Source organism: Nicotiana tomentosiformis, chromosome 3 (genome assembly GCF_000390325.3).
Source record: "Nicotiana tomentosiformis chromosome 3, ASM39032v3, whole genome shotgun sequence".
Taxonomy (NCBI): Eukaryota; Viridiplantae; Streptophyta; class Magnoliopsida; order Solanales; family Solanaceae; genus Nicotiana; species Nicotiana tomentosiformis.
The window spans coordinates 61,773,295-61,785,478 of NC_090814.1; the positions used below are offsets into that span (position 1 = coordinate 61,773,295).

Consider the following 12,184-nt stretch of genomic DNA (forward strand, 5'->3'; position numbering starts at 1 on the left):
CAATTTTTAAAAAAATATATTTACGTTGATTGAATCCAAAACAACCACACTTTTATTCCGTATTCCTTTATTTAAAGCTTAATTCAGGAATTGCATAGGTTTCCGCATAACATGGTAGCAGCCTGCCATTCCCATTTCCCACCTACAAAAAGTTACACTAGACAAGTTCTATTGAGACAGTGCTAAATTAGTGGAATAATTCATAAACAAATACTAACGTATTAAACTGGAGCCACCACGTGAGTTGTACCCTTTTAATTACATAAGATTCTCCATCAATGTCCCAAACACAATAACGTTAAACAAGAAGGCAACACTTACGAATGCTATTGTGTAATTCCGTGAGCTCGGAACGATAATAAAATTATCTTTGTAAAACATATATTTCATGAGTGTGAGTCGTGAAAGCAACTAGATGTTTGCGTTAAGATAAGTTGTCTATATTACATTCGTTGGAGTACGGATTCTTTCCCGGACCATGCTTGTGTACCGGGTCCTTTTTGTATTACAACTTCTAAATTACATGAATTTAGTGATTTCAAATAGGGAATAATATTTAAAAGGTTTTACAATTACCATTTGTTATCTGATCATGTACAAGGAAAAAAACAGAGGACAAGCAGGACGCGTCCTGACGCTGCATCTTGCTACACTGACTTGTGCCTCTGGGCCTACACTTCCCCGACCACCTTTGGCATGACATAGCATCTCCCAACAAAATTTTTCCCAGGACTCGTTCAACTTAATTAGCCTGTAAACGTTTAGTAGGAAGTTAGGAATGAGTCTCCAAATACTCAGTTCTATTATTCCTTCATTCATCATCGAATTTACTTGTGTTAAGTTGATATTAAAGCAAAAAATCTATGCTCCGACTTTGCTCCCTTATCCCAATTTATGTGATGTAGTTCAATTTCGAGAATAAAAATTCTTAATTTTAACCGCTAATTCAGAAATATAATCCTTAAGTTTTTTGAAATAAAAGTTACATATTTGAAAACTACATAAAAAATAATATAAGTCACAATAATTAACAATTTAAAATATTTAAAAGACATATGAAATTATGATTAAATAAAAGCTCGTTTGACTCTCGCAATCCGAATTATATCACAGAAATCGGAATAGAAGAAGTATTATGAAGTAACGAAGATAGTAGTTATGTCGATGGAGAGAATGGGTCATGAATAGCTATATAACAAACTAAAGGAGGAAAGTATGTAAATGAAAAATGAGTATTTATCAGAAAATAGAAGAATTAATGCAACTTCTTACATTTCATTTTACTATGTGATACTCTTAAAATTTTATTTATTAAAGAAAAATTGACAATTTTATATCTTTAAAAATTCTTTAATTTAGCATTTATGTTTTGCTTTAAAGACATACTTTTATCGGAATAAATATGTTATGTTAAAGATCACAAAATTCTAAAAATAAATTAGTATCATATATAAATTTAATTAATCTTATGAAATACATATATAAATTCATGACTCCAAAAAAGATATTCTGTTAAATAAGGTAAGAAATCAAACCCTACAACAACAACAATCGAATATAATCCCATCACTGGGGTGTGAGGAGAGTAGTGTGTACGCAGATTTTATCCCTACCCTAGGGTAGAGAGTTTGTTTCCGATAGACCCTCGGCATCCCTCCCTCCAAGAATTTCACACTTTGCTCTTTGGGTGACTCGAACTCATAACCTTTTGGTTGGAAGTGGAGGGTGCTCACCGCTAGAATAACCCTAGTAATAAAGTGATAATTAAAATAGCTAACCAATTGGATTATTATGAGTAAAGTAGTAGACATGGCTTTTGTAAAAAGAGAAAAGAAAAAGGAAATTATCATTAATCAAATTATCCATTGAAATGAGGCGTGTAGTTTACGCACCTCGTTGGCGGGAGACCACTTGGCTTCCATTTTAGCTGCTCTCCTATAAATCAGCAGCTAGTCCCACCTTCTCCACCTTCCCTTACAACTCCAAAGCTTCAAATTCCAAAAACATCAACAACAAAAAAATAAAAAATAAAAAAATATGGCGTCGTCTACACACGAACACCACCTCCATCACCTCCCTACTCCCTACGGCACCACCACAGCTCCTCCACCAACTCCTTCAACCCAACCTAATAGCCTCCTTTCCACCTCCGGATCCGAAGCCGCTGACTCTCTCTCCCGTCTCCTCCACCGTATTCCACCCACTCTTTCTCTCTCCTTCCCCGGTCGCCGCCAATCTCCGCCATTAACCACCACTTCCCCACCTCTCATCTCTCTCTCCGACCCTAAACCAACTCTTCACTCTAACCTCCTCTCCGCTGCCAAACAACACGGTTACTTCCAACTCACCAATCACTCAATCTCCTCTCAGCTTGCCACCTCAGCCGAGTCCGAATCTTCATCCATTTTCAATCTCCCACATGATGAAAAACAACGTTACTTCCCCAAGAACTGGCCGTTGGGATTCGATAACGACGATGATGATGACGACGACAACGTTAACGGGAAGTCGTTGTGTCTCGACTCGTCGTGCTCCGTTGAGTCAAACTCAACCGAGTTGGGGTTGACCTCTCTCCGTGAGTTTACTTGCCAAATGGAGAAACTTGGGTTGCAGGTGATTGAAGAGTTGGCTTGTGCTGTAGGGTTTGAGAACCCGGTCGGAGAAGACCGAACCCGGTTCTGTTCGTTGATGTGGATATCCGAGACTGAGGGCGGTTTAAGTAATAAGCCGCTTTCCTCGAGTCCGTTGTACCCGTTTGTAATCGGGTTAAGTTTTCAAATACGTTGTCGGAAGTACTCCATGTTGGCGGATTCGGGTTGGGTATCCGTTTCTCCTCAAGTGGACTCGGTCTTGGTGACCCTTGGTGACATAGCCCAGGTTAGATTTTTAATTAGTACATTCCATTTTTGATTTTGCGTTAGCTTAAAATAATTTAATTAGTGTGGGAATGGTACAGAGAAGCATGAATTTTCTAAATAGTGTTAAGAATATTTTATCTCGAAATATCATTTTAAAGTGTTTTTATTTGATTGGTTATAAAAGTAGGTAAGTATGAATATTATACATTTAGCAAGTATTATAGAGCATAAGAATCGTGTTTTAGTGACATTCTTGAATTTTTTTAAAAAAAGATAATGTTCAAGTGTAGATTGAAACAAGTATAATAGAGTAAAAATAAAATAAAAAATGGTTAATTACTCCTTGAAAATGGTTAATTTAAAGTTATTGTCACCCTGAATATTAAAAGCATTTAGGGGCACTGGTTGAGCTGAAAAATGTGTCCCGTCCCGTAAAATTTGTGTGTCCGCCTCTCTCTATATATATATATATAAAAGAAACAAGTTTGAACCCGTTCCGTTCAGATATTGGTTGGTCTTGGTTTGATATACTTTATGTATTACTGATTCCGTTTTTTCTTTAATTAAATCCTTTCTTATTTTGCCTTACCGTATTTTATTCGCACACAATCAACGGATGCCTACTTCTATCTTGAGTGACATTTCTTCCCTTTTGTTATATGTTTTTCAGAAAACAATTATTTTCTATCATTTAAGAAACCATTTTTGTCCTGCATATAAAACACCCTCATTTCCATAAACAAATTGAGTGATATCCGGGTGTTTGGTCAGGCCAACCACACGTTGCCGTGATATTGGCAAACTCCAAAACTAATGACCCCACTAAACCTACCATATCTTAGATATTGCGTCCTTTTGATATGAAGTTGGAGCTATAATTCTTGTTTTATTTGACACGAAAAATATACTTATTGCTATATGATAACACTATTAAATCGACATTAATTGTAAGGTTTGCCGGCTTAATGTAACATCTTCTGTCCCAACTTGGTGCTTTTTGGATAAATTATATGCATTCTTGGTCCATTTGTTTTCTGATTGAGCTCTTATTGACAATCCGTATCCGATCTATATTGATTTAATTAGTAGGTATAATCGACAAGAATGTGTTAATATATCTTGTTTTACTCGTGTTTCATGGATGTATTAGTAGTGCATTTGTTATAATATGACAAGGGCTGCTGAGAATGATATCCTAGAATATTCTTAATTTATTTAAACTAGTAGCTGTCGACCACCTAATTCTAACAATTAAGACTTTTATCGTGTTATAACTTGTTGCAATTGAAAAGCTTAATCTATCCAATTTCGATTTGGAAAGCATTTATTTTCAAGGGAGAAAATTCAACGTCCATCATTCTCAACTCGTGGGACAGATATATAGGCTAAAGATCTTCAGAAAAAAAGGGGGCGTAACGACACCTTTTTATTTTGCTAAGAAGTTATAAGCACAAGTAATTCAAAAAAGGAATATTTCTAAACCTCAAGTCCTGGACTTTGAATTGCTATTCAAGGTCAATTAATTAAAAAGAAAAGTAAGCAGAGCCTTTAGTTTTTTTATACATGTTGTGCTGTGGTTAATATCAGCAAGAATTAAGAGAATTAAGAGATACCGGCTAAATTAAGCATAAAAAAATGACAAATTTTCATCTATTTTCTACTAAACATTCACCTTAATCCATTTAATTTTGCAAGATGAAAATTCGGCAGTGTCGTGTTGCACAATACTTATTAACTAGTAGCTAGTGACTAGTGAAAACTTTTAACTGTCAAATTACATAATGAAAGAACTTTGTAATTTTGACAAACGGTCAATGTAATTCTTTTTGGTTGTTCATATAAGTGATAGATAGATAAATGGGTGCAGGTATGGAGCAATGGAAAGGTGAAAAAAGTGAGAGGAAGAGCAATACCTACTAGTGCTGATATAGCGGAAGGCAAGAGTAATAGTAATTCCCACAGCGTATCAATGACATTGCTAGTGACACTTCCGCTTGAGAGTACTGTCACTCCGTTGCTTCCTAAATCGGCGCCACCAGTTGATGATGGCGAGAATAATTCAGAAAGTCCAATGTTCAATCCTTTTTCTTTCGAGGATTACGCATGGAGAGTCTATCATGAACGCCTTCTACTTAAGGATCCTCTTGTCAGATACCGTCTTTGATTATTGTTATGGAGTTGCCATCCACTTCAAACATCTTCTCTGTTTGTTCATTTATTTATTTGTCCCTTTTCTTGAAAATTTACGTTCCACTAATTTACCCTGCCCACTGTTTTTACTTCTCTTTCCCAGAGTGAACTTCGTGAAGAATAGTTTGTTATACATTGTTGGGAAGCATATCGGTGCTGAAAGGCCACCTTTGGTGCCTTTTAAGTCCTTGTTCTTTTATGTGTTTAATTTAGAACACATACTACAATTAAAATCTCTTTTATTTGAATTTTAAATTTTAAATATATTTGAATAAACAGATGTATCTGTTTGTGAAAGAACATATCTTTTTGAAAAGGTCCGATGATTGCTCTATAAATAGAAATACTTCCAAGAAAGTGGATATAGAAAAATTTGCAGATATATTCTTGGCTTGTTGTATCCTAAAGAAGATTGTTTGTATTTCTCCAATTTGTATACGGGTAATATCATCTTTAAGGAAAGTCGTTCTCACGCCTCAAGCCTTCTTCAATTTCATTTTCAATTATTTTTTTTAACAATCTTAAAGAAGATAATCTGCTATGGAGAACATTATGTTCGCTATTGAAAATCCAAAAGAGATCATCAAACTCGACCGTTTTGATAGATCAAATTTTACTCGCTGGAAGGACAAGATGATTTTCCTACTGACTGCTTTGAAAATCTTTTATGTACTTGATTCGCAATTGCCCGCACTGCCAGATCTCGCTCCAGAGGATTCTGAAGATGTAAAAGCAAAGAGGAAGAAACGTGAAAATGATAAACTACTCTGTATCAAAATTTGAAGTCTCCAAGGGAAATCTGGACGGCATTACAGACTGCTTATAAAACGAAAAACGAGGTATTGATAAATTTCTGTCTTTGCAATACTTCGAATTAAATATGATTGATACACAACCCATTATGGATCAGATTCATGAACTGCAAATCTTAGTTTCAAAACTATCTGATCTTGAAGTTAAAATTCCTGATGTACGTCAAATCGGTGTTATACTTTCTAAACTGCCTTATTCTTGGAATGACTATAGAAAGAAAATCCTGCATTCTTCTGAGAAATTGACTGTAGAACAGTTTTGAACTCACATTCAAATTGAAAGTGAGAATTGGATTCGTGATGCTTTTATGCAACCTTCAAGTTCCACAGATAATAATGTTAATCAGAATAATACTTCCTCCGTTTCAATTTAGATGAGCTAGTTTGACTTAGCACGGAGTTTAAAAAAATAAAAAGACTTTTGAAACTTGTGGCCTTAAAATCTTAAAGGGTAAAAGCTTTGTGGGGCCATGATATTTTTGTGGTTATAAAAGATTCTCATTAAGGGTAAAATGGATAAAATGAAGAGTTTAAAGTTGAATTATTTTCAAATTTAGAAATGTGTTATTTTGGAGCAGACTAAAAAGGAAAGTATCTCATCTAATTTGAAACGGAGGGAGTAACAAAGATGGAAACAAAAATTTGAAAGTTTCCAATAAGCCTCAATTTATAAAGAGGAATCCTTCGAAATGTCACCATTGTGGAAAGAAAGGCCACAAGATCCGTGATTGCAGGTTTAAGAAAGCAGGAATTAACTTTAACCATGAAAATCCGGGAAACTCGGGAAAGTCTCAGAAGTGCTCTGATAAACTGATACCAGTTGTATCAGAGTACTTCCGTCTCAGCTCTGAAACCAGTCGTCACACGGCCAATTTGGGTCAATTTTTCCCACTTTGCAAAGATCACAAGCCGATTTTTGCTCACTAAGACCTGCCCTCACCTAGCCTTAGCCCTCTTTTGGAAATATTCAGAAAGTATCATCTTTCTATCTTGTTTCCCACTTAGTCAAGATCACAAGTAGATTTTGACACACTAAGACCTGCTGTCACGACCCAAAATCTCACCCGTCGTGATGACGCCTATCTCAATACTAGGCAAGCCGAAAATCTCAATAAACCACAATTTCTCTTAAATTTGAAAATATAATATTTTAATAAAATCCATAAATCTTTCAATTACCGATACAACCACTCCCAAAACCTGGTGTCACTGAGTACATGAACATCTAATATGAATGCAAGTCTGGAAAATATAGTCTATAATAGTTTGAGACCAAATACGGTAAACAAAGAGATAGAGAAGGAGAGACAAGGTCTGCGGAACACGGCAGTTACCTCAAAATCTCCTGAAAATCAACCGCACGAAAGAATCAACACCCGCTATGTCCGGGAACACCTGGATCTGCACACGAAGTGCAGGGTGTAGTATGAGTACAACCAACTCAGCAAGTAACGATAATAAATAAAGAACTGAATATAGTAACGAGCTACATAGTTATGGTTCATTTTCAGTAATTCCAGCAAAGAATAGACATGCTATCAAATATGCCAGTTTAATGTCAAATCAATTTTTATACAGTTCCTGTTCATGTAATCCATATATCAACAATCTTTCAGAGATTTCACAACAATGATAAATAGCAACTAAGTGCAACAACAAATGAAAATCAAGTACAACCTCTTAGGACAACAATCACTCACTGGGATCTCAACCCTCATCACTCCCTAGGCTCCCAGCCCTCATCACTCACTCTCAATGGGTACCCGCGCTCACTGGGGATGTACAGACTCCGGAGGGGCTCCTAACACCCAATCGCTATAATCTGCACGGACAACTCACGTGCCATAATATAAATATCTGGATCCGCACGGCCAACTCACGTGCTGCACGGCCAACTCACGTGCTGCACGGCCAACTCACGTGCTATAGTATAATATAAGGATCCGCACGACCAACTCGCGTGTTATAGTATAATATAAGGATCTGCACGGCCAACTCACGTGCTGCACGGACAACTCACGTGCTATAGTATCAATATCTCACAATCAAGCCCTCGACCTCACTCAGTCATAAATCTCTCCAGTCTCTCGGGCTCTCAATAATCATGAAATCAGCCCAAACAATAATGATATGATGTATCAATAATAATAACAGAGACTGAGATAAAATGTGCAAGTAAAAACTGAGACTGAGTACATATAGCATTTAGCAGGCAATTCAACAAGTACGCGACCTCTGTGGGTCCTAACAATACTATCACATAGCCTAAGCATCATTTCTAACATGATTTACAGTCAAATTTTATCAACACATAGAGAGCATATAGGTAACAACAAATTATTTAACTTTACAGTTTTTCGGGACGGACCAAGTCACAATTTCCTCGGTGCACGCCCACACGCCCGTCACCTAGCATGTACGTCACTTCTAAAATAATCGCATGATACCAAAATCCGGGGTTTCATACTCTCAGGACCAGATTTAAAACTGTTATTTACCTCAGAGCGTGAAATTCTTTACCCTGCTATGCCTTTGCCTAGCAAATCGGCCTCCAAATGCCTCGAATCTAGTCACAAATAATTCGTTTCAGTCAATAAAATTTATTGGAGTTAATTCCATAAGAAAATGCTAATTTTTCATAAAAATCCAAATTTTAGCTCAAAAATCGCCCGTGGGACCCACGTCTCGAAACTCGACAAAAGTTACAAAATCCGAAAGCTCATTCAACCATGAGTCTAACCATACCAATTTTATCAAAATCCGACCCTAACTCGACCCTCAAATCTTCAATTTAAACTAAGAGGGTTTTCAAACTTTTCCAACTTAATCCACCAATTAAATGATAAAAACAACCATGGATTCGGGTAATTTAACCAATATTGAGTTAAGAACACTTACCCCGTTATTTTCTTTGAAAAACTCCCGAAAATTGCCTCTTCCCGAGCTCAAATCCGTCAAAAACTCTCTGTCCAGACCTCTCTTCTTCGCGAACGCGATAGGTCCCTCGCGTTCGCGAAGCACAACTCGACTGCCCACAAATTTAACCCTTCGCGAACGCGAAGCTTTGCAAATCTTACCCTTCACGAACGCGACCACGGCTTCGTGAACGCAAAGCTTTACCAGATCAGACCTTCGCGAACGCGATCGCCACCTCGCGAATGCGTAGAACAAGGACCCGGGGTCCCCAATAGCCTCACTCCTCTTCGCGAACGTGACACCTACCACGCGTTCGCGATGCACACACAGACCATACCTTCACGTTCGCATCCTCCCCTTCACGGATGCGAAGAACAAAACCTCACACTCAGAAAACACTCTTCGCGAATGCGAGGTCCCACTCGCGAACGCGAAAGAGAAAATCAGAAAAATGCAGCAGCAGATATCAACAATCTCACCAAGACCAAAAATGATCCGTTAACCATCCAAAACTTACCCGAGCCCCTCGGGACCTCAACCAAATATACCAACAAGTCCTAAAACATCATACGGACTTAGTCGAATCCTCAAATCACCTCAAACAACGCTAAAACCATGAATTACACCTCAATTCAAGCCTAATGAATTTTGAAATTTCTAATTTCTACAAACGACTCCTGAAACTATCAAATCACGTCCGATTGACCTCAAATTTTGCACATAAGTCATAAATGACATAACAGAGGTATTCCAATTTTCATAATCGGATTACGACCCCGATATCAAAAAGTCAACCCCCCGGTCATACTTCTCAAAAATTAAACTTTCGGTATTTCAAGCCTAATTCCTCTACGGACCTCCAAATAATATTCCGGACACGCTCCTAAGCCCAAAATCACCATACGGAGCTATTGAAATCATCAAAATTCAAATTCGAGGTCATTTACACATAGGTCCATATCCGGTCCACTTTTCTAACTTAAATTTTCAATTATGAGACTAAGTGTCTCATTTCACTCCGAGTTCCTTCCGGACCCGAACCAACTAACCCGATAAGTCATAAATCAATTGCAAGAAATAAATTGAGCAATAAATGGGGGAACTGGGTTATAATATTCAAAATGACCGGCCGGGTCGTTACATTCTCCCCCTCTTAAACAAACATTCATCCTCGAACGGGTAGAATAATACCTGGAGTTTCAAATAAATGTGGATATTTGTTCCGCATCTCCTGCTCAGTCTCCCAAGTAGCTTCTCCGACTGGCTGTCCTCTCCGCTGCACCTTCACTGATGCTATGTTCTTTGACCTTAACTTTCGAACCTGCCGGTCTAAAATAGCCACCGGCTCTACATCATAAGTCAAATTACCGTCCAGCTGTACTGTACTGAAATCCAGAATGTGAGACGGATCCCCGACATACTTTCGGAGCATGGATATATGGAACACTAGATGAACACCAAATAGACTAGGTGGCAAAGCAAGTTCATAAGCCACCTCCCTAATTTTCTTAAGTATCTCAAAAGGCCCAATATACCAAGGGCTCAACTTGCCCCTTTTCCCGAACCTCAACACACCCTTCATGGGTGAAATCTTGAGCAGAACCTTCTCCCCAACCATGTGAACAACATCACGAACCGTCCTGTCGGCATAACTCTTCTGTCTAGACTGTGCCATATGAAGCCGTTCCTGAATCACTTTGACTTTCTCTAAAGCATCCTGAACCAAGTTAGTACCCAATAGCCTAACTTCACCCGGCTCAAACCAACCCACTGGAGACCGACACCGTCTCCCATATAAAGCTTCATACGGAGCCATCTGAATGCTTGACTGGTAGCTATTATTGTAAGCAAACTCTGCGAGTGGCAGAAATTGATCCCATGAACCCCCCAAATCAATGACACAAGTGCGTAGCATATCCTCCAATATCTGAATAGTGCGCTCGGACTGTCCGTCCGTCTGAGGGTGAAATACTGTACTCAACTGAACCTGTGTGCCCAATTCTCGCTGCACTACCCTCCAAAACTGCGAGGTAAACTGCGTACCCCGATCTAAAATAATGGACACCGGCACACTGTGTAAACGAACAATCTCGCGAATATAAATCCCAGCCAACCGCTCCAAAGAATAATTAGTACCGGCTGGAATAAAATGCGCAGATTTGGTCAACCGATCTACTATCACCCAAACATCATCAAACTTTCTCAAAGTCCGTGGGAGTCCAACTACGAAGTCCATGGTAATAAGCTCCCACTTCCACTCCGAAATTTCAAGTCTCTGTAGCAATCCGCCCGGTCTCTGATGCTCGTACTTTACCTGTTGACAATTTAAACACCGAGATACAAACCCAACTATATCTTTCTTCATTCGCCTCCACCAATAGTGCTATCTCAAATCCTGATACATCTTTGCGGTGCCTGGATGAATAGAGTACTGCGAACTGTGAGCTTCCTGGAGAATCAGCTCACGCAAACCATCTACATTAGGTACACATAGCCTGCCCTGCATCCATAATACACCGTCATATCCAATAGTGACTTCCTTGGCATCACCGTGCTGAACGGTGTCCTTAAGGACAAGCAGATGTGGATCATCATACTGGCGCTCTCTGATGCGATCATATAAAGAAGACCGAGAAACCACACAGGCCAAAACTCGATTTGGCTCGGAAACACCCATTCTAACAAACTGATTAGCCAAGGCCTAAACCTCCAAGGCTAAAGGCTTCTCTTCTACCGGTAAGTATACTCAGATGCCCAAACTCTTTGCCTTATGACTCAAGGCATCGGCCACCACATTAGCCTTTCCGGGATGATAGAGAATGGTGATATCATAATCCTTAAGCAACTCCAACCACCTTCGCTGCCACAAGTTAAGATCTTTCTGTTTAAACAAATGTTGTAGACTCCGATGATCGGTATACACCTCACACTGGACACCGTACAAGTAATGACGCAAAATTTTCATGGCATGAACAATAGCTGCTAACTCAAGATCGTGGACTGGATAATTCTTCTTATGTACCTTTAGCTGTCTGGACGCATAGGCAATCACCCTACCGTTTTGCATCAGCACTGCGCCGAGACCAATACGTGACGCATCACAATACACAGTATAAGACTCCAAACCTATAGGAAACACCAATACTGGAGCTGTAGTCAAAGCTGTCTTGAGCTTCTGAAAGCTTTCTTCACATTCATCCGACCACCTGAATAGAGCACCTTTATGGGTCAATTTAGTTATAGGCGATGCAATAGACGAGAAACCCTCCACGGAATAATGATAATAACCGGCCAAACCGAGAAAACTCTGAATCTCAGTAACTGAGGATGGTCTGGGCCAATTCTGAACTGCCTCTATTTTCTTCGGATCCACCTTAATACATTCAGTGGACACTATATGTCCCAAGA

General features: G+C 38.8%; 1 protein-coding gene across 1 annotated transcript; it reads left to right on the plus strand.

The window, feature by feature from the left end:
• The first annotated feature begins 1,958 nt into the window (after positions 1-1,958).
• Positions 1,959-5,076, plus strand: LOC104117852 (gibberellin 2-beta-dioxygenase 2). Its single transcript, XM_009628972.4, has 2 exons — positions 1,959-2,877; positions 4,726-5,076. Exons 1-2 carry the CDS (start codon positions 2,038-2,040, stop codon positions 5,020-5,022), a joined length of 1,137 nt encoding a protein of 378 aa, XP_009627267.1. The 5' UTR covers positions 1,959-2,037; the 3' UTR covers positions 5,023-5,076.
• Positions 5,077-12,184: the final 7,108 nt, after the last annotated feature.

Bases quoted from the DNA above. Each gene is read 5' to 3' on its own strand.
- LOC104117852 (XM_009628972.4), top strand. From the start codon at position 2,038: ATGGCGTCGTCTACACACGAACACCACCTCCATCACCTCCCTACTCCC. The intron at 2,878-4,725 runs GTTAGATTTTTA...AAATGGGTGCAG, and splicing joins CCCTTGGTGACATAGCCCAG to GTATGGAGCAATGGAAAGGT.